We start from the raw sequence: 23,189 nt of genomic DNA on the forward strand, positions 1-23,189 counted from the left end.
TGTTGAGTTACGGGTATACGGGTTACGTGGGTTTAAGTGGGGTGATCATTGCTCGGCACAACATCGAGGGCCGAAGGGCCTGTTCTGTGCTGTACTGTTCTATCTATCTACCCTCCCAGGTGTGGTGTACACAGCCATCTGAACCCACATGTACCCCCCCAGGTGTGGTGTACACAGCCATCTGAACCCACATGTACCCCCCCCAGGTGTGGTGTACACAGCCAGCTGAAGCCACATTTGCCCCATTTCAGGATGTGTACAGCTGATTGTTGCAATGACAGTGAATCCTGAGTGAAGCCCCGCTGATTGAATTCATTCCATCTTCAGGCAGATGTGGGGTTTTCTATCTGTCGATTCTTCCGGAACTTTCACTCTTTTTCCTCGTGCATTTTTGAAAAAACAAGTACAACTGTTCAAACATTTCTGACCCCCCCCCTCCCCCCTCCCCCTCCCCTCCCCCCTCCCTCCTCCCTATTGTTTTCAAACTCTGTCTTGTTTTATTAATCTCTCCTTTCTCAATATTTGGTGTTTCGCTCTGTCTCTCTTCCTCATTCTCTTCCCCCCCCCCCTCTCTCTGATTCTCTGCCTCTGATTCTGTCTGCCTCTCTATCTCTCTGTCTCTGATTTTCTCTCTGATTCCGTTTCTCTCTATCTGTCTGACTCTCTGTGTCTCTGTCTCTGATTATCTCTGTCTGTCTCTGTTTGTCTCTCTCCCTGTCTCTCTCTCTGTGCCTCTGTCTCTCGCTGTCTCTGATTATCTCTGTCTGTCTCTGTTTGTCTCTCTCCCTGTCTCTCTCTCTCTCTGTGCCCTGTCTCTCTGTGTCTCTGATTATCTGTGTGTCTGTCTCTCTCTGTATCTCTAATTATTGTGTCTCTCTGTCTCTCTCTGTGCCTCTGTCGCTCTCTGTGTCTCTGATTATCTGTGTGTCTGTCTCCACCTGTCTCTCTCTCTGAGCCTCTGTCTCTGATTATCTCTGTCTGTCTCTGTTTGTCTCTATCTCTGACTCTCTCTCTCTCTCTCTCTGTGCCTCTGTCTCTCTGTGTCTGATTATCTGTGTGTCTGTCTCTCTCTCTCTGTGTGCCTCTGTCTCTCTCTCTGTGTCTCCGCCTGTCCCTCTCTCTCTGAGCCTCTCTGATTATCTCTGTCTGTCTCTGTTTGTCTCTATCTCTGTCTGACTCTCTCTCTCTCTGTGCCTCTGTCTCTCTCTCTGTGTCTCCGCCTGTCTCTCTCTCTCTCTGAGCCTCTCTGATTATCTCTGTCTGTCTCGGTTTGTCTCTATCTCTGTCTGACTCTCTCTCTGTGCCTGTCTCTCTCTCTCTCTGCCTCTGTCTCTGTGTGTGTCTCTCTCTCTCTGTGCCTCTGTCGCTCTCTGATTATCTGTGTGTCTGTCTCCACCTGTCTCTCTCTCAGCCTCTGTCTCTGATTATCTCTGTCTGTCTCTGTTTGTCTCTATCTCTGTCTGACTCTCTCTCTCTGTGCCTCTGTCTGTCTCTGATTATCTCTGTCTGTCTCTGATTCTGTCTGTCTGTCTCTCTCTCTCTCTGCCTTTCTGTCTGTCCCTCTGTCTCTCTCGCTGTGTGTGTGTCTCTTTCTCACTGGCTATTTTTTTCTATATCCCTGGGCTGGTCCCTTTAATTTGAGTGGCAGCCCTGACTCTCATTTATTTCCGACGTGTTTCCTGTGCTGTTTGGGTTGGGTTTCTGAAATCTCTCTCTCTTTCTGTCCCTCCTTTCTCTCTCTCTCTCTCTCTATCTCCACATTACCTCCAGCATCCCCTTCCTGACTTCCCCCACCCCTCTCTGGACTACTGGGGGGTTTTTTTCTCCCCGCCTCGATGGGGTATTTCGACCAGGAAGGGGGGAGTCCACCCCCCCACAGGGACTGAAACCGACATCGCCTTGTGCATTTCACTGAAGGCGGCTACAATGCAGAGGGAAGCAGCAGTTCATTGAAATGTTGCCCTCGCATTGAATTCATTTGCTGCCTGTTTTTGGATTGGGGTGGGGGGGGGGGGGGGGAGGAAATGCACTGAAAGAAGGACTGGAGAATCGAGAGACACACACACACTCAACAGGAAAAAAAAATCCATTGGAATGATCAAAACAAATTAAGGAGAGGCGAGAGAAGCAGCAAGGTGGTGGTGGTGCAGAGGGAGGGGGTGTGTGTATGCTGAGCAAGAACCCTCCTTTCTACAAACCCCCCCCTCAACATCTCCTTGTGCAATCCTGGTCGGATGAATTTTGATGTGTGTTTTTTTTGCTCTCTGTCTGGGAGAGGGGAGGGCGTCTGAATCGTGAGCTGGAGAATCAAGGATGTCTTCGCGATTAACGTTGCCCTCTCCGAATGGACGCAGCCTGGAGCATGTAAGTAAGACATTGTGTGCATTGTGAGATAGAGAGAGAGAGAGAGGGAGGGAAGGAGGAAGGGGGGGGGGGAGAGACAGTTGGTAGTCCATGATCAGGGGGTGTCTGAGCTGGAATCGCAAACTGTGTTTATTGGGGATGTGCATCTATTGGGGATTATCTATTGGGGATGTGTATCTATTGGGGATGTGTATCAATTGGGGATGTGTATCTATTGGGGATGTGTATCTATTTGGGATTATCTATTGGGGATGTGCATCTATTGGGGATGTGTATCTATTTGGGATTATCTATTGGGGATGTGCATCTATTGGGGATGTGTATCTATTTGGGATTATCTATTGGGGATGTGCATCTATTGGGGATTAGTATCTATTGGGGATGTGCATCTATTGGGGGTGTGCATCTATTGGGGATGTGCATCTATTTGGGATGTGCATCTATTGGGGATGTGTGTGTCAGTGATGTTTGGTTGATGGGTGTTTCCTCCCATCTCATTCAGATATATTGCATCCTGATGGATTTATCTTATATCTTAATTAAAATCTATCATATCTTAGGCCACATCTTCATTATGCATAGCTTTATGATGTTTTCTAAACCATCTGATTAGTCATCTATTCTATATCTTAAATATATCTTAATTATATATTTTGTATACCTTTTAATTATGCATATGTAAAATAATAATTAAATATATTGCATTTTTTTTTTTACAATGTTACAATCGCAATCTCCTTCCATCCCTGTATGTATTTAAGATATTTGTAAAGTCAAATTCTGTTTGTGTGGGATATTGGGATTTTCACTGCTATTTTCCCATGATCCCTGCTCTCTCTCTTTCCCTTCCCATCAAAGGTGGTTTTTTGTTTGATGTTCTGTGACGGTGTGTCACTCAGGGTCTCTGTTTGGAGGGGGGGGGGGGGGGGGGGGTGGTTGGTGGATATAAGAGAAAGTCTTTCCCATGACTGAATGGCTCAGGAAGAGATGACAGAGAGAGCTACCTTTGTATGGCACCTTCCGCAGCCTGGGGGTGTCCTCCCAAAGTGCTTTACAGCCGACGGCGTGCTCCTGAAGTGCAGGGACTGCTGTTATGTAATGGTAGCATTGTGGATAGCACAATCGCTTCACAGCTCCAGGGTCCCAGGTTCGATTCCGGCTTGGGTCACTGTCTGTGCGGAGTCTGCACGTTCTCCCCGTGTCTGCGTGGGTTTCATCCGGGTGCTCCGGTTTCCTCCCACAGTCCAAAGATGTGCAGGCTAGGTGGATTGGCCATGATAAATTGCCCTTAGTGTCCAAAATTGCCCTTAGTGTTGGGTGGGGTTACTGGGTTATGGGGATAGGGTGGAGTTGTTGACCTTGGGTAGGGTGCTCTTTCCAAGGGCCGGTGCAGACTCGATGGGCTGAATATGCGGTGCCAGCTTCTGCACAGCAAGCTCCCACAAACGCCAACCCGGTCTTTTAGCTTCACCCGCAGGGTTGCTTCTCTTGGGGTGGTGGCTGGGGTTGGGAGGGGTGGGGGTGTGCTGTTTGTTCGCCTTCCAAGCCTCGGCTTGACGTTCTCATCCGACAGTGCAGGACCCCCTCGGTACTGGCCTGGGAGTGTTGGCCCAGACTGCATGCTCAAGGCCAGAGAGCGAGGCCTAATTGATCAGCAAAGGGATGTCGGTGATAGACGGACATGCATAGTGTGTTCGATCATTTTAACCTGTTGAAATTGGGGGTTTCGTTGGGGCAACGTTTGGACCCGGAAACCTAGCCAATGGTGGCAGACGCTGGAATCCTGCTGTTCCTCATTCTCTATCCACTCTGCCCCTGACCATAGACATCTCGTCCGAAGTCTCGCCTGTCTTTGGCCAGCCTCTTTACAAACCTTTCCCTTTAACTTTCTATCCTCTCCCCCCCCCCCCCCCCCCCCAACCCACATCACTTATTCCCACTCCATTCCCGTGTCTCAAACGTCCACAAGTATTCATGCCCCTGACGATAAAGTGAATGGAGAGGCATTGGGGAAGGTGCCAAGTACGTTGACCAGGATGGGCAGTGGGGTTGGGGAGCAGAGGGGTGGTGGGTGGGGTTGGGGGGGGGGCTGCAGTCCACCCAGTGAGTTGCTATGCCAACACGCACCTTTACCTGTGGATAGCAGAGGTTTGGGGTTGCCAACTGCGATGAGATGTAGTCCTGGAGGTTCCATCACCCTTGGTCGACCCATCCACCCTTGTGACTTTGCTACACCAATTGGAAAGTCACAAAAGGATTCATTACCCAAAGGACTGTTGGCCTCTCCTTCACCATTCTCAATATTTCTATACCTGGCAAAGAGACATCTATTGAAGGAAAATGGAATGACGAAAGAAAAGCAATCTTTTCAAGCGCCCCGATGATTTTGCCTCCGCACAGCAGTGCCTGGAGATCAGGCTTCAATTCCTGGAGAGGCCAGGCCGATCCTGAAGGGTTGGCAACGCTATAGATGCTCCCACAGTCTTTCCATCACACGACTGACCAGGAATCTCTCCCGCTCTTACCGTCTGACATTGGCAGGATTTTCAGGTTGACACTCCAATGTGTTTGGGAGCGTTTGTAAACTTGCCTTCCTTGGGCACGAGGCCCTGGGGTGGGACGCGAACCTGGAACGTCCAGTCCCGAGGCAGGGACACTAACCCACTACGCCAAGACCTCTGCTTCGAGGGGTACGGATACCCAAACCACTATGGTAGTGGCGCAGGCCACGGATGGAAAATTACAAGAAATGTGGTCCGTTTCTGGGCGCACGGTATTGATAAGTGGGGAGGGTTTATGTCCATAATGTGTCGAACCTTGGGTGAGACCACACCAGGAGTACTGAGCACTGTTCTCATCGCCATAGTTTACTAAGATGCCGAGGGTGTGTAGGAGGTGCAAAATAGGATGATGCCAGAATCGAGAAACTATATCCAGCAGAGAAGATTGAACAGGTCGAATCGCTTTCCTGTACGACGAAGCGGAGGGATTTAGAGGTTAAGAAATTCTTCTTTTTTTTAAATTTAGAGCACCCCATTCATTTTTTTTCCGATTTAAGGGGCCATTTACCGGTCCACCTAACCCTGCACATCTTTTTGGGTTGTGGGGTGCGAGACCCCCGCAGACACGGGGAGAATGTGCAGACTCCACACGGACAGCGAGCCGGGGCCGGGATCGAACCTGGGACCTCGGCGCCGTGAGCCAGCAATGCTAACCACTGTGCCACCGTGCTGCCCGAGGTTAGGAAATTCTGGAGGGTTTGAATTTGATTGGGTCAGTGCGAGGGTGCGGAGGCCATAACCCGGGAGAGAGGGGGGGAGGGTGCGGACGCCATAACCCGGGAGGGGGGGGGGGGGGGGGGGAGAGGCCATAACCCGGGAGAGTGGGTGGGGAGGGTGCAGAGGCCATAACCCGGGAGGGGGGGGGGGGGAGGCCATAACCCGGGAAGGGGGGGGGGGGTTAGATATAAGGTAGCCACTGATAAATCTTAAAAGAGGAATTGGGGGGAAACACCTTTTAGTTAGAGATAATGAGACTATGAAACTCGTTAGCGCAAGTTACCAGCTTGACGTTACAAAGCAAGGTGGGAAGGTAAGCTGTGAGGGGGACACAAAGCATCTACAAAGGAATACAGATGGGTTCAGCAAATGGGAAAGAAGGTGGGAGATGGAGCAGCACGGTAGCATGGTGGATAGCACAATCGCTTCACAGCTCCAGGGTCCCAGGTTCGATTCCCGGCTGGGTCACTGTCTGTGCGGAGTCTGCACATCCTCCCCGTGTGTGCGTGGGTTTCCTCCGGGTGCTCCGGGTTTCCTCCCACAGTCCAAAGGTGTGCGGGTTAGGTGGATTGGCCGTGATAAATTGCCCTTAGTGTCCAAAATTGCCTTAGTGTTGGGTGGGGTTACTGGGTTATGGGGATGGGGTGGAGTTGTTGACCTTGGGTAAGGTGCTCTTTCCAGGAGCCGGTGCAGACTAGATGGCTGAATAGCCTCCTTCTGCACTGTAAATTCTATGAAAGAAGGTGGGAATGGTGAGGTTATTGGAGAGAATAGTGAAGCTGAATATTTTTTCAATGGGGGAAAAAAACTACTAAACGTTGGTCCTCGCGTGGAATTTGGTGACCTTGGAAACGGAGTTTAGAAATTTAAGGTGTAGTTACGAACAAGCACTAGGAGGGCAAACGATCTGTATCGAAGGGAATTGGAATACCCAGGTCAGGAAACATATTTGGTCTATATATGGAGGGGGATACCCACATCGGTTTTCCAGATTCCTCAGGTGAGGGGGTTGTCCTACGAGGAGAGATTTGAGTGGGATGTGTGCCTTGGATTTCGCAAGACTGTGAGAGGCCATCTGATTGAAAGAGGAGGGATGGTGAGAGGGCTTGACCAGGTAAATTCTGAGAGGCCAGAACTTGGGATGGGGGAGGGAGGGGGGGGGGGTGGATCATTGCCCCAGGATAAGGGATGGAGTTACCAACCATACAGGGTCCGCTGGAGCCTCCAGGAAATGAAGATCAATCTCCAGGACACTCTGTGTGCGACCCTGGAGAAAGATCTTCGGGTCTAGAAAGGCCGTAGTCACAAGGACGGATGTGTTAGATCATAGAATTTACAGTGCAGAAGGAGGCCATTTGGCCCATCGAGTCTGCACCGGCTCCTGGAAAGAGCACCCTACCCAAGGTTAACACCTCCACCCTATCCCCATAACCCAGTAACCCCGCCCAACACTAAGGGTGATTTTGGACACTAAGGGCAATTTAGCATGGCCAATCCACCTAACTTGCACATCTTTGGACTGTGGGAGGAAACCGGAGCACCCGGAGGAAACCCACGCACATACGGGGAGGATGTGCAGACTCCGCACAGACAGTGACCCAAGTCGGAATCGAACCTGGGACCCTGGCGCTGTGAAACAACAGTGCTAACCACTGTGCTACCGTGCTGCCCGACTAGCGTTGGGGGGGGGGGGGGGGGGGAGTTTTTAAAATTATTTTACGGATGTAGGGGTCGCTGGCCAGGCCCAGCATTTGTTGGCCAATCCCTAATTGCCCCTTGAGGAGGTGGTGGGTGAGTCACCTTCTTGAACCCGCCGCTTCGATTCCCAGCTTGGGTCACTGTCTGTGCGGAGTCTGCACGTTCTCCCCGTGTCTGCGTGGGTTTCCTCCGGGATGCTCCGGTTTCCTCCCACAAGTCCCGAAAGACGTGCTTGTTAGGTGAATTATATCATCTGAATTCTCCCTCCGTGTACCCGAACAGGCGCCGGAATGTGGCGACTAGGGGCTTTTCACAGTAACTTCATTACAGTGTTTAATGTCAGCCTACTTGCGACAATAAAGATTTTATTTTTTTAAAGTCAGGATGGTGAGTGACTTGGAGGGCAGCGTGCAGGTGGTGGGGCTCCCAAGTATCTTCTGCCCCTTGTCCTTCTAGATGGTAGTGGTATTGGGGTTGGGGTTGGAAGGTGCTGCCTGAGGAGCCTTGGTGAGTTTCTGCAGTGCATCTTGTAGACGGTACACACGGCTGCCACTGTGCGTCGGTGGTGGGGGGAGGGAGTGTTTAAGGTGGTGGATGGGGTGCCAATCAAGCAGGGCTGCTTTGTCCTGGATGGTGTTGAGCTTCTTGAGTGTTGTTGGAGCTGCGCTCATCCAGGCAAGTGGAGAGTCCATCACACTCCTGACTTGTGCCTTGTAGATGGTGGACAGGCTTTGGGGGAGTCAGGAGGTGAGTTACTCTCCGCAGGATTCCCAGCCTCTGACCTGCTCTGGTAGCCACAGTGTTTATATGGCTGGGTCCAGTTCAGTTTCTGATCAATGGTGACTACCAGGATGTTGATAGTGGGGGGATTCAGCGATGGTGATGCCGTTGAATATCAATGGGAGATGGTTAGTTTCTTATTGGGGATGGTCATTGCCTGGCACCCGTGTGGCGCGAATGTTGTTTGCCACGTCAGCCCCAAGCCTTCATGTGATGAAACCTCCCGGAATGTTCTTACTCCCAAATGGGAACCCTAACAATTGGCCATTTCAGCTGTGAAGAGAGGCTGGTTAGACTGGGGTTGTTTTCCTTGGAGCAGAGAGGGCTGAGGGGGCACCTGATTAACATAGAACATACAGTGCAGAAGGAGGCCATTCGGCCCTTCGAGTCTGCACCGTCCCACTTAAGCCCTCACTTCCACCCTATCCCAGTAACCCCACCTAAACTTTTTGGACACCTAAGGGCAATTTAGCACCTAACCTGCGCATCTTTGGACTGTGGGAGGAAACCGGAGCACCCGGAGGAAACCCACGCAGACACGGGGGAGAACGTGCAGACTCCGCACAGACAGTGACCCAAGCCGGGAATCGAACCTATGAAGCCACAGTGTAAAAAATTATGAGGGACACAGATAGGCTGCCTAGGAAGGAACTTTTCTCCTTAGAAGAGGGGTCAATAACCAGAGGGCGTAGATTTATGGTGAGGGGCAGGAGATTTCGAAGGGATTTGAGGAAAAACCCTTTTCCCCCAGAGGGTGATGGGAATCTGGAACTCGCTGCCTGAAAGGGTGATGGAGGCGGGAACCCTCACAACATTTAAGAAGCGTTTCAATGAGCACTCGGAATGCCCCAGCGCACAAGGCTACGGACCGAGTGCTGGGAAATGGGATTAGAGTAGACAGTTGGACATGATAAAATTATTTCCCTTGGTGGAGAGTTCTAGAATCCGGGGACATCGATTCATGATAAGTGGCAGAAGGTGGAGAGGGGACGTGGGGAAGAAAGTTTTTACGCAGAGGGTAGTGGGAGTTTGGAATTCGCTGCCCGAGTTGGTGGTGGAGGCAGAGACCCTAAACTCTTGTTAAAAAGTACCTGGATCTGCACCTTCAGTGCTGTAAAATACCGGGCTGTGGATCTGTGCAGGAACATAGAACATTACAGCGCAGTACAGGCCCTTCGGCCCTCGATGTTGCGCCGACCTGTGAAACTCCTCTAAAGCCCATCTACACTATTCCCTTATCGTCCATATGCCTATCCAATGACCATTTGAATGCGTTTAGTGTTGGCGAGTCCACTACTGTTGCAGGCAGGGCATTCCACGCCCTTACTACTCTCTCAGTAAAGAACCTACCTCTGACATCTGTCCTATATCTATCTCCCCTCAATTTGAAGCTATGTCCCCTCGTGCCGGACATCACCATCCGAGGAAAAAGGCTCTCACTGTCCACCCTATCTAATCCTCTGATCATCTTGTACGCCTCAATTAAGTCATCTCTTAACCTTCTCTCTAACGGAAACAGCCTCAAGTCCCTCAGCCTTAAGGTGGGATTAGAAAGGGCACCTCGGGCTGGCATGGACACGATGGGCAGAATGGCCTCCCGGGGGGGGGGGGGGGGGGGTCAGGAGGGAAAGTTGAGGTGGCAGACCAGCCGTGATTGTATTCGATGGCAGAACAGAGCTGAGGGGCCTGAATAGCCTACTCCTGCTCCCATTTAAGGTGCTCTTATGTTTGAGACAAACAGCGTGGCCTTTCCGGGGAAGCAATAGCGGAAGAAAGAATTAGAAGGATATGTTGGTGGGACAAGGTGAAAGATGCTGGCATGAAATAAGTGGGCCAAATGGCCTGGTTTTGTGCTGTGTACTCAATGTAAAGTATTTGCTGGGACCTTGACAGAAATCATTGTATCCTCATTGGCTACAGGTGAGGTCCCAGAGGACTGGACAGTAGCCAATGTTATTCCTTTGTTTAAGCAGTGCAGCAGGGAATAATCCGGGAAATTATAGGTCGGTGAGCCTTCCGTCAGTGGTAGGGAAATTATTGGAGAAGATTCTTAGAGACAGGATTTACTCGCATTTGGAAACGAATGGACTTATTAATGATGGGCAGCATGGTTTTGTGAAGGGGAGGTCGTGCCTCACTAATTTGATCGAGTTTTTCGAGGAAGTGACAAAGATGAGGGAAAGGCAGTAGATGTTGTATACACGGACTTCAGGAAAGCCTTTGACAAGGTGCCTCATGGTAGACTGGTACAAAAGGTGAAGTCACACTGGATCAGAGGAGAGCTGGCAAGTTGGATAGAGAAGTGGCGTGGGCACAGGAGACAGAGGGTAGCAGTAGAAAGGTGCTTTTCTGAATAGAAGCCTTTGACTAGCAGCGTTCCACAGGGATCAGTTCTGGGACTTTTGTTGTTTGTGGTGTATATAAATAATGTGGAAGAAAACGTAGCTGGTCTAATTAGTAAATTCGCAGGTGACACAAAATTGATGGAGTTGCGGACATTGTCGGAGGATGTAGCAGGATATAAACTGGTTGGGAGTCTTGGGCGGAGAAATGGCAGATGGAGTTTAAATGTGAGGTAATGCACTTTGGAAGTTCCAGAGAATGTAGGAATTACACAATAAATGGTCAAACTCTTGCGAGTACTGACAGGCAGAGAGATCTCGGCATGCATGCCCCCCGGTCACTGAAAGTGGCAACGCATGTGGATAAGGTGGTCAAGAAGGCATACGGCATTCTGGCATTCATCGGTCGGGGCATTGAATATAAAAATTGGCAAGTCATGTTGCAGCTGTACAGGACCTTGGTTAAGCCTCATTTGGAATATTGGGCACAACTCTGGTCGCCACACTACCAGAAGGATGTGGAGGCTCTGGAGAGGGTACAGAAGCGGTTTACTTGGATGCTGCCCGGTATGGAGGGCATTAGCTATGAGGAGAGGTTAGATAAACGCGGTTTGTTCTCACTGGAACGACGATGGTTGAGAGGCGACCTGATCGAGATCTACAAGGTGATGAGTGGTGTGGACAGAGTGGGTCGTCAGATGCTCTTTCCTAGGGTAGGAGAGTCGAGTACTCGGGGACATAGATTTAAAGTGCATGGGGAAAAGTTTAGATCAGATGTGCGTGGCAGGTTTTTTTACACAGAGGGCGGTAAATATATGGAACGCGCCTGGGGAGGTGGTTGGGGGGGGTACGATAGCGGCATTTAAGGGGCATCTAGACAAAGATATGAATAGGGTGGGAATGGAAGGATACGGACTCAGTAAGTGCAGATGGTTTTAGTTTAAGCAGGTACCATGGCCGGTAGAGGTTTGGAGGGCCGAAGGGCCTGTTCCTGCGCTGTACTGTCCTTTGTTCTTTATAGGAGCGCTCTAGAAATGTGAGGTCGGGCTTCTCCCTGACCCATTCTTCCTCGGGGACATCTGTAATTGCAGAAAACAAGAACTGTTGCGTTGATATTGAGCAACGAGTGATTATTGAGTAAGCTGCAGTCGACAGCACACTGGGACCACTGGCTGTGGTTATAAGCCTGCTCATTTCATAATCGGGGTGTGCACAGGGTTCAGAAGTGTGAAGGTGCACCGTCGGGACCAGGGCTTCTGCCGATGCCTCAGTCTAATGTGTGGAGCTGCGGAGGTTTATGTTTGTAAAGCGTCTTTCGCAATCTCAGGACATGGCGAAGCACTTCAAACCTAGGGAAGCAATTTGTTCTTTCTGATGTGGCCGCTGTTGTAATGAGGGGAAACGGGGCCTGATAATTGGTGCTCAGCCAGTTCAGACGATCGTAGACTCGCGACGGTGCAGAAGGAGGCCATTTGGCCCATTGAGTCTGCACCGACCCTCCAAAGGCCCATTCTACCGAGGCCCAACTCCCCCGCCCCATTTCCGTAACCTCACCCGGCATTAAAGGACAATTTAGCACGGCCAATCCACCTAACCTTCAAATCTTTGGACTGTGGGAGGAAACCGGAGCACCCGGAGGAAACCCACGCAGACGCGGGGAGAACGCGCAGGCTCCGCCCAGTCACCCGAGGCCCTGGCGCTGTGAGGCAGCAGTGTTAACCACTGTGCTGTCCCCAAGTTCCCACGAACTGCGATGTGAAACTAACCACATCATGTTTTTTGATGTTAGCCGAGATATGAATATTGGGAAAGAGAAACGTTCTCTTCCCAGAATCACACCAAACACTACAGTGCAGAAAAGGCCTTTCGGCCCATCGAGTCTGCACTGACGTATGGAAGACGCCTTCCCTGACTCCCGACCCCCCCCCGCCGGATCTCTGCGCTGCTCTAATTCTGGCCTCTTGTGAAATCCCATTCTCATCGCTCCCCCATTGGCGGAGGAGCCATCAGCTGTCCGGGGGCCCGTGAGCTGTGGAATTCCCTCTCTGTCCCTCTTCCGTTTTTCTCCTTGTAACTTGAAATTGAAAATCGTTTATTGTCGCGAGTAGGCTTCAATGAAGTTACTGTGAAAAGCCCCTAGTCGCCACATTCCGGCGCCTGTTCAGGGAGGCTGGCACGGGACTCGAACCGTGCTGCTGGCCTGCCTTGGTCTGCTTTCAAAGCTAGTGATTTAGCCCAGTGAGCTAAACCAGCCCTTTTTGCCTTGACTCAGATTTTTGGTCACCTTCCCACGCCGCTCCTGTTGTAACTCCGCGTTTGATAATCAAACTCCGAGTGACGTAAACGACACGAAAGGTGGTGGTCCGAGGGTCGCAAAGATGTAATTCAATTTGGAATACGTTGCCCAGTCATTGTGAGATCTGTTCACCCCATCATGCCACGCTCGTGGTTTCAGAAGAACAATGACAATGCTCGCGGGCAGCATTGTCAAACAAGACGACGGGTACAATTGTTTTTGAAACAGGAGTCAGGCATAGATCTGCCAATCAGAATCCTTTAAAACTAGTTCAGTAACCCATAATACCGTTCCCTCGATCATATAATTTGGACAGTGTAGAGGGAGCTTTAAAGCAGAATATAGAACATAGAAAAATACAGCACAGAACAGGCCCTTCGGCCCATGATGTTGTGCCGAACCTTTGTCCTAGATTAATCATAAATTATCATAGAATTTACAGTGCAGAAGGAGGCCACTCGGCCCATCGAGTCCGCACCGGCTCCTGGAAAGAGCACCCTACCCAAGGTTAACACCTCCACCCCATCCCCATAACCCAGTAACCCCACCCAACACTAAGGGCAATTTTGGACATTAAAGGCAATTTATCATGGCCAATCCACCTAACCTGCACATCTTTGGACTGTGGGAGGAAACTGGAGCACCCGGAGGAAACCCACGCACACGTGGGGAGGATGTTCAGACTCCACACAGACAGTGACCCAACTCTGTATCTAACCCCGTGCTGTCCCTGTCCTGGGAGTGTTTGATGGGGATATTGTAGAGGGAGCTTTACTCTGTATCTAACACCGTGCTGCACCTGTCCTGGGAGTGTTTGATGGGGACAGTGCAGAGGGAGCTTTACTCTGTATCTAACCCTGTGCTGTACCTGTCCTGGGAGTGTTTGATGGGGACAGTGTAGAGGGAGCTTTACTCTGTATCGAACCCCGTGCTGTACCTGTCCTGGGAGTGTTTGATGGGGACAGTGTAGAGGGAGCTTTACTCTGTATCTAACCCCGTGCTGTACCTGCCCTGGGAGTGTTTGATGGGGACAGTGTAAAGGGAGCTTTACTCTGTATCTAACCCCGTGCTGTACCTGCCCTGGGAGTGTTTGATGGGGACAGTGTAGAGGGAGCTTTACTCTGTATCTAACCCCGTGCTGTACCTGTCCTGGGAGTGTTTGATGGGGACAGTGTAGAGGGAGCTTTACTCTGTATCTAACCCCGTGCTGTACCTGCCCTGGGAGTGTTTGATGGGGACAGTGTAGAGGGAGCTTTACTCTGTATCTAACCCCGTGCTGTACCTGTCCTGGGAGTGTTTGATGGGGACAGTGTAGAGGGAGCTTTACTCTGTATCTAACCCCGTGCTGTACCTGTCCTGGGAGTGTTTGATGGGGACAGTGTAGATTGGGGGGTTGGAGACCAGGCTGTTTGATTGAGGGCCGAGAATCGTCCAATTAAATAATGGAGGGCCGCTTTGCGTTCTGATTAGCTGTCCCGACCTATTGTGAGCTTGGGGTGACCAATGGGGGCGGGGCGGTTGGAAATGGCGGAGTCATGTGACCACACCGCCAGGGAAGTGTCCTGGCAGAGTTGGCAACTGGTCTGAGCTGGATGGAGTGTATTGGATGAGGTGGGGAGGGTTACTTGTGGCTGCAGCCCCCCCTCCGCCCCCGAAGGCGTTAACCCAGGCTGGGATTCATTGGCCCTCACTCGGGGTGAAACTCCTGCCTCAATAGTCAGCAGCGTGATCTGGAGAGTGAAAAATCTCGACGGAAGCTTCAGGTACTGAGGGAGGGCAGCACTGCCGGAGGTACCAATGTGGCTGAGGCCCCTTCTGTCCTTCTTCGTTAGACCTCCAAGATCCCCAAGACCTTTCCCCGTCGCCTGGTTTCTACCCGGACTCTCTGGTCATTTATTTCACGGTTTACCTGCGGGATCTTGCTGTGCGCAAATTGGCGACCGCCTTTCCCACAGTACACGCTGCACCTCCGAACCACTCCATCCCGACTTGGAAATATATCGGCTGTTGCTTCACCGTGGCCGGATCAAAATCCTGGAACTCCCTCCCTAACAGCACTGTGGATGTACCTACACACAGGGTCCAGCAGTTCAAGAAGGCGACTCACCACCACCTTCTCAAGGGGTAATTAGGGATGGGCAATAAATGCTGGGCCCAGTCAGCGACGCCCACATCCCGTGAATACATTTTTAACATATTAGACCAGTGACAACAGTTTAAAAAGTAAGGTTCTCCACTGGTCATAGAGAGCTTGGAAACATCCCATTGCCGATTGAGAGATTGACCCGGAAATCAGGAAACCAATGAGAGGAGTGGCCAGTTTCTGGTGTCTGTTGGGTAAAAGACAAGTTGTGTGGAATATACAAATATGCCATTTAGGAGCAGTCGGCCACTCAGCCCCTCGAACCTACCCCTTCCTCCCATTCAATACCATCATGGCTGCTCTGGTTGTAACTGCCTTATGGAGAGAAAGTTAGTTGGTGGGATTGAGGGATGTGAGGAGAAGGTGGGATTGAGGGATGTGGGAGAAGGTGGGATTGAGGGATGTGGGGAGAAGATGGGATTGAGGGATGTGAGGAGAAGGTGGGATTGAGGGATGTGAGGAGAAGGTGGGATGTGAGGAGAAGGTGGGATTGAGGGATGTGAGGAGAAGGTGGGATGTGGGGAGAAGGTGGGATTGAGGGATGTGGGGAGAAGGTGGGATGTGGGGAGAAGGTGGGATTGAGGGATGTGGGGAGAAGGTGGGATTGAGGGATGTGGGATGGAGGTGGGTCGATGGGATTGAGGGATGTGGGGAGAAGGTGGGTCAGTGAGATTGAGGGAGGTGGGATGAAGGTGGGATTGAGGGATGTGGGATGAAGGTGGGTTGAGGGATGTGGGGTGAAGGTGGGATTGAGGGATGTGGGGAGAAGGTGGGATTGAGGGATGTGGGAAGAAGGTGGGATTGAGGGATGTGGGGAGAAGGTGGGATTGAGGGATGTGGGATGAAGGTGGGATTGAGGGATATGGTGTGAAGGTGGGATTGAGGGATGTGGGGTGAAGGTGGGATTGAGGGATGTGGGGAGAAGGTGGGATTGAGGGATGTGGGGAGAAGGTGGGATTGAGGGATGTGAGGAGAAGGTGGGATTGAGGAATGTGGGGGAGAAGGTGGGATTGAGGGATGTGAGGAGAAGGTAGGATTGAGGGATGTGGGGAGAAGGTGGGATTGAGGGAAGTGGGGAGAAAGTGGGATTGAGGGATTTAAGGAGAAAGTGGGATTGAGGGATGTGGGGAGAAGGTGGGATTGAGGGATCTGAGGAGAAAGTGAGATTTAGGGATTTGAGGAGAAAGTGGGATTGAGCGATTTGAGGAGAAGGTGGGATTGAGGGATGTGGGGAGAAGGTGGGATTGAGGGTTGTGGGGAGAAGGTGGGATTGAGGGATGTGGGGAGAAGGTGGGATTGAGGGATGTGAGGAGAAGGTAGGATTGAGGGATGTGGGGAGAAGGTGGGATTGAGGGATTTGAGGAGAAGGTGGGATTGAGGATTTGTAGAGAAGGTGGGATTGAGGGTTTGTGGAGAAGGTGGGATTGAGGGATGTGAGGAGAAGGTGGGATTGAGGGATGTGGGGAGAAGGTGGGATTGAGGGATGTGGGATGAAGGTGGGATTGAGGGATATGGGGTGAAGGTGGGATTGAGGATTTGTAGAGAAGGTGGGATTGAGATTTGTGGAGAAGGTGGGATTGAGGGATGTGAGGAGAAGGTAGGATTGAGGGATGTGGGGAGAAGGTGGGATTGAGGGATGTGAGGAGAAGGTAGGATTGAGGGATGTGGGGAGAAAGTGGGATTGAGGGATGTGGGGAGAAGGTGGGATTGAGGGATTTGTGGAGAAGGTGGGATTGAGGATTTGTGGAGAAGGTGGGATTGAGGGATGTGAGGAGAAGGTGGGTCAGTGGGATTGAGGGATGTGGGGAGAAGGTGGGATTGAGGGATTTGAGGAGAAAGTGGGATTGAGGATTTGTGGAGAAGGTGGGATTGAGGGATGTGAGGAGAGGGTGGGTGGGTGGGATTGAGGGATGTGGGGAGTAGGTAGGTGGGTGGGATTGAGGGACGTGGGGAGAAGGTGGGATTGAGGGACGTGGGGAGAAGGTGGGATTGAGGGAGTTGGGATTGAGGGAGTGGGGAGGAGGTAGGTGGGTGGGATTGAGGGTTATTCGGAATATCCAGACTAGGATCGGTGGGAGGCCATCTTTCTTCCCAATGCTGTGGGATTATTTACATCGACCTGTACCATCAACGTTTGCAGTTTGGCCTTCCAGTCCAGACAACAGCATCTCTAACAGTGTGGCACTGTTTTAATGGTTTTTTGAAAATGTATTAAATTGTACAGGATGTGGGCATCGCTGGCAATGCCAGCATTTACTGGCCATCCCTAATTGCGCGCGAGAGGGTGGCGATGAGCCGTCTTCTTTAACCTCTGCAGTCCGTGTGGTGTAGGTACATCCACTGTGCTGTTAGGGAGGGGGTTCCAGGATTTGGACCCAGCGACAGTGAAGGAACGGCCGATATATTTCCCAGTCGGGGTGGTGAGTGACTTGGAGGGGAACCTCCAGGTGGTGGGGTTCCCAGGTATCTGCTGCCCCTTGTCCTTCTAGATGGTAGTGGTCGTGGGTTTGGAAGGTGTTGCCTGAGGAGCCTTGGTGAGTTGCTGCAGTGCATCTTGCAGACGGTACTGGTGGACAGTGTTGAGGGGGGGGGGGCATTTCTACCTCATGATGGACGGAAGGCCATTGATGAAGCAGCTGGAGATGGTGGGGCCTAGGACACTGCCCTGAGGAACCCCTGCAGCGATGTCCTGTGCTGTTCAAGCACAGCTTAGAAACATGCTCAAATCTGAAGGTGGGGTTTGAACCCACAGGCATTCTGACTCGCGCCTGAGTCGCAACTCCGACTCGTCACTGTGGTCACTTCCGTTTTCACCGGAGTTGCCAGCATTGTGGGAAATGGTCAACATCTTTTTCTGGATTTTTGTTTTCCTTGTCGACACCAGCAGTCGTGACTCTGCCCAACACGTCTTTCAATTCTCAGCAACAGAGAGGGAGAAAGAGAGAGCAGATCTTCACCACTTCAATCTGGCCTGGATCGCAAACAAGTTCCAAAGATGGGAAATCCGGTGTTAATGTCACCCACATGCTGGGTTTTGATGTTTCTTTTTCCCCCTATTTCGGTGGCGCATAAATAAGAATTTGTGTCACACCATTCTCAATCACGTCGCGCATCACGTCCAATGGGTTGTTGTTTAGAGTCGTTGGCATTGGAATGTAGGAGACGCGGCAGGCAATTTGCGAACAGCAAGATCCCACGCATTGCAGTGTGATCGTGACCAGATCACTTGATGATGTTTAGTTCGAACACTATCCCCCTTCCCTACCCACCACCCCCCGACCTCCTGTCCACGCCCCAGCGCTCCGAGGAAGCGGGACTAGTTGCAACAGCCACAGTTCCAGTCTGCTAGCCCGTTAAGAGTGGCCAACAGAGGGCAGCACGGTGGCCTAGTGGTTAGCACTGCTGCTTCACGGCGCTGAGGTCCCAGGTTCGATCCCGGCTCTGGGTCACTGTCCGTGTGGAGTTTGCACATTCTCCCCGTGTTTGCGTGGGTTTCGCCCCCACAACCCAAAGATGTGCAGATAGGTGGATTGGCCATGCTAAATTGTCCCTTAATTGGAAAAAATAATTGGGTAATCTAAATTTTAAAAAAAAAGAAAAAAAAAAAAGAGTGGCCAACAGAACGGGGCTGTCTGCCACACTGCGGGGAAGCTCGGCTTGGAAGAGTTGAACCTCTTGCGTGACGAAAGCACATGGCGGTTACTGTCTCCTTGTGGAATCTTGCTGTGCCTCTGCTTTTCTAGTCTCTTGCGCGTCTCTCCTTTTGAGGAAGTGAAACTAGGCGCTGTAGGCCTGGCATCCACTGCCACAAGAGCTAGCCGGCGCCGATGGTGAAATCATAGAACCGTAGAATTCCTACAGTGCAGAAGGAGGCCATTAGGCCCGTCGAATCCGCACTGACCCTCTGAAAGAGCATCCTACCTAGGCCTACTCTCCCACCATATCCCTGTAACCCCATCAAACCCGCACATCTTTGGCCTGTGGGAGGAAACCCACGCGGATACGGGGAGAGCGTGCAGATTCCGCACAGTCACCCAGGGTCGGAATTGAACCCGGGTCTCAGGCGCTGTGAGGCAGCAGTGTTAACCACGGTGCCACCGTGCCGCCCTGGGCAATGCCAATGACCCACCATGTGTCAATTGGCAAATTGTTACTGAGTCCCATCGGTCCTGCACTGGATCCCCGCCATCCAGTCCAGTGCCAGTCGATGCCATCCATGGGCAGTGGGGTCCCCCATTCTGCAGTTGCCCCGGCCCCTCGCAGTGGCGATGACCTTACGACTGGCGTGCGCGGCCCCTTGGGCGAGGAAGCTTCAGACCTCAACAAGAGCGGGTGTCCGTTGGTATCAGCGTCTGCTGATGCTCCCCTTCCCTGGCCCTCACTGTCCACAAAGAACGGGCAAGTGACCGACGTTGGTGCCCAGAGTGGGCACCAAGGGGAGAGAATTCTTGGGGCCAGGGGGCGGCGGGTGAAGGGCAATTCAGCACTTGACTATTTTTTTTCTCTGCGTGGTCTCCGACGCTCGACGTTGAATCTCGAGTAATAAAAATCGGAAAATATTGGAGATCCTCTGCGGGTCCGACAGTATCTACGGAGACAGAAACTCTGCCAGTATGTCTAGTTTGAGCGCCAGTCGGCCATGTTTGTCACCCAGTCCGCTATGTGTCTGTGTTGCAGTTCTGTCTGGACACCTGCCTCATAAATCAATGGGCAAGGGGAGTGGACAAGTCCAGTAACTCATAGGGGATTCCCATAGGGTATTGGCAATGAGAGAGTGCCGAACACCTATGGGCACCAGACTTTAACTAACGCGCCATCTTGTAAATACCGTCCCATGGGGAGGAATCTTCCCTGGGCCAGCTGTCAGCGTTGTGGATATCTAGGTGTTGACCTCCCAGTGGTTTATGCTAGTTGGACGCCCAGTGATGTAACATGGAGGACTGGGTTTGGCCGTTCCAACGCACTATAGGCCGGTTTCTAATCCTCTAGCCCTCCTGGAGTTGAGGCGGTCCAGCGTTCTCCCGCCCCCATCTTAAACCTGCGCCAACTCTCGGCCAACATTCACCCCTCCGCTGCGATGGCACCACTTTGCTCCCCCACCCCCCCAGTCCAGTAATATTAAAATCCCTCCTTTCCGAATCCATCCATCCATCCACCCCTTCCCTATTTCAGTCCCGCAGCGCGCCCCCCCCCCCCCCCCCCCCGGCCTCCTCCCTGCAACCCTCTTGAAGCATCCGCGTTTTTAATGGCAGGCGCTAGTTAAATGCAGGGCCGGGCTGCGAGTGGCGATTGCGCGAGCGTTTACATGTGGTTCGAGGACGGGATGCGGTCTGGGTACGATTGCGGACCCCCCTCTCTCCCAACCGTTCACATGTCGCAAACGGACTTGTGAGTAAATGTTCCCCCCCCCCCAACCAACCTAGGCCGGGATTGAAGCCTTCGGGAGAGAGGAGGGGGGGGGGAAACAGCCTTGCAGAGCTGGTGGGGGTGGCGAGGAGGGGGGGGGGAAACAGCCTTGCAGAGCTGGTGGGGGGGGGGTGGGTACAAAAATAGACGGAAACGAGCCTGTTGGATTAAATCTATTCGGACACCTGACTCAGTCACGCAGAAACACATTACAGGGGCTGTGAAGCAGAAAAATGGTTATTTATGTTTTAAGAAGAAGGCAAAATAATGAACCGCTCGTCATTCTCTCTCTCTCTCGTTGCCTGTGAGTCACAGGATGAAGCAGACTCCCCGGCACCCACAGATTCTCTACTCCGTCTCACCGACAGGAACATCACACACTGAATATCTGCACAGAGCTGACAGAGTGGGGGGCTGCCGGGGGGGGGGAGACAGTGTTGGCCTAGGTGGGAAATCCTCGGAAAATCCGGGTGGAGTTGGGGAAAACTCTCGACGGATGACACCCCCTGGAATGAGGAGTGAGACCGTCTTCCGCTGCCCCTCTCCGCACCCCCTCAAACTCGTCCCCTCCCTCACCCATCGCTTCTCCCCCTTCTCCCCCCCCATCCACACACCCCCATCCTCACCCCTTCCCCCCATCCTCACCCCTTTCCCCCCCATCCTCACCCCTTCCCCCCCATCCTCACCCCTTCCCCCCCATCCTCACCCCTTCCCCCATCCTCACCCCTTCCCCCATCCTCACCCCCTTTCCCCCTCATCCTCACCCCTTCCCCCCCATCCTCACCCCTTCCCCCCCATCCTCACCCCTTCCCCCCCCATCCTCCACCCCTTCCCCCCCCATCCTCACCCCTTCCCCCCCCATCCTCACCCCTTCTGCCCCATCCTCACCCCTTCCCCCCCATCCTCACCCCTTCTGCCCCATCCTCACCCCTTCCCCCCCATCCTCACCCCTTCCCCCCCATCCTCACCCCTTCCCCCATCCTCACCCCTTCCCCTATCCTCACCCCCTTTCCCCCTCATCCTCACCCCTTCCCCCCCATCCTCCCCCTTCCCCCCCCCATCCCCCCCCCCTTTCCCCCTCATCCTCACCCCTTCCCCCATCCTCACCCCCTCCCCCCATCCTCACCCCTTCCCCCCATCCTCACCCCTTCCCCCCCATCCTCACCCCCTTCCCCCCCATCCTCACCCCTTCCCCCCCATCCTCACCCCTTCCCCCATCCTCACCACCCTCCCCCCCATCCTCACCCCCTCCCCATCCCCACCCCCTCCCCCCCATCCTCACCCCTTCCCCCCCCATCCTCACCCCTCCCCAATCCTCCCCCTCCCCCCCCCATCCTCACCCCTTCCCCCCCATCCTCACCCCTTCCCCCCATCCTCACCCCGTCTCCCCCAATCACCCCCTTCCCCCCCATCCTCCCCCTTCCCCCCCATCCTCACCCCTCCCCCCCCATCCTCACCCTACCACCATCCTCAGCCCTTTCCCCCCCCCCATCCTCACCCCTTCCCCCCTCATCCTCACCCCTCCCCCCATCCTCACCCCTCCCCCCATCCTCACCCCTCCCCCCATCCTCCCCCCTCCCCAATCTTCACCCCTCCCCCCCATCCTCACCCCTTCCCCCTCATCCTCACCCCTTTCCCCCATCTTCACCCCCTCCTCCCCTATCCTTTCCCCCTCATCCTCACCCCCTTCCCCTCATCCTCACCCCCTTCACCCTCATCCTCACCCCCTTCCCCCTCATCCTCACCCCTTCCCCTCCCCCCCCCCCCATCCTCACCCCCTTCCCCTCATCCTCACCCCTTCCCCTCATCCTCACCCCCTTCCCCCTCATCCTCACCCCCTTCCCCCTCATCCTCACCCCCTTCCCCCTCATCCTCACCCCCTTCCCCCTCATCCTCACCCCCTTCCCCCTCATCCTCACCCCCTTCCCCCTCATCCTCACCCCCTTCCCCCTCATCCTCACCCCCTCCTCCTCCATCCTCACCCCCTTCCCCGCATCCTCACCCCTTCCCCCCCCCCCCCATCCTCACCCCTCCCCCCATCCTCACCCCTTCACCCCCTCCCCCCATCCTCACCCCTTCCAATCCCCCCCCCATCCAACAAAATAGTTGGAGATCTGGTACATGTGACACGGAAACAATCCATTCGGCCCAACGGTCGATGGCAGCCTCTACTCCCCACTCGAACCTCCTCCCATCAATCCTCAGCTAAGTCTATCGTCAGCCCTCCATCCCCCACCTTCTCCCTTGAGTGTTTATTCATTTTCTCCTTCAGGGAGTCCGCCTCAGCCCCTCTTTGTGGGAGCGAGTTGCACACTCTTACCCCACTCTCCAGCTGAAGAGATCTCTCCCGATTGGATTTCTGGGGGGATTATGTTGTCGAGACGGCCTCTAGTTTATACCCCCCCCCCCCCCCCAAACGAGTGGAGACATTCTCCATGCCTCTACTCCGTCAAAACCTTGCAGGGTTTTAAAGGCCCACATTAGGCCCCATCTCGGCCTGTTCTCTTCCAAGAGGAAATAGACCCCGCCTGCCCATCTTTTCTCGACAGATATACCCCCCCCACGAGTGTCCTCCTGGTAAATCATCCCTCTCCAGTGCCTCCATATCCTTTTTATAACATCGTGACCAGAACCGTGTCCGGTTATGGCGGCCTAACCCAAGATTCCAAGCAGGTTGGCTCGTATTAACATGAGGTCAAAGCAGGGCCGGTGCTAGGAATTGTGGGCCCAATTAGAAAAGTGATGGCGGGGCCCCTACTCTACAAAAGTAAAAATTTATGTATGTTTATAATTCGTGTAGTATGCTCGTCTTTAACCCAAAAAAAAACATTAAATGCTTGATATACTAAAATTTTGAAACTTACCCGGGCGGAAGGATTTGG

The 23,189-nt window shown here is 52.9% G+C and overlaps 1 protein-coding gene across 1 annotated transcript in view; it reads left to right on the top strand.

Moving 5' to 3' along the window:
* The first annotated feature begins 2,002 nt into the window (after positions 1–2,002).
* The window catches only part of mark4 (microtubule affinity regulating kinase 4), a 134,891-nt gene continuing 113,704 nt past the window's right edge, over positions 2,003–23,189 (top strand). Inside the window, exon 1 of the mRNA XM_038785999.1 lies at positions 2,003–2,364. Within this exon, the coding sequence (XP_038641927.1) occupies positions 2,314–2,364 (51 nt within the window). The 5' untranslated portion in view covers positions 2,003–2,313. The remainder of the gene's footprint in view (positions 2,365–23,189) is intronic.

Source organism: Scyliorhinus canicula, chromosome 27 (assembly GCF_902713615.1).
Source record: "Scyliorhinus canicula chromosome 27, sScyCan1.1, whole genome shotgun sequence".
NCBI classification, from domain to species: Eukaryota; Metazoa; Chordata; class Chondrichthyes; order Carcharhiniformes; family Scyliorhinidae; genus Scyliorhinus; species Scyliorhinus canicula.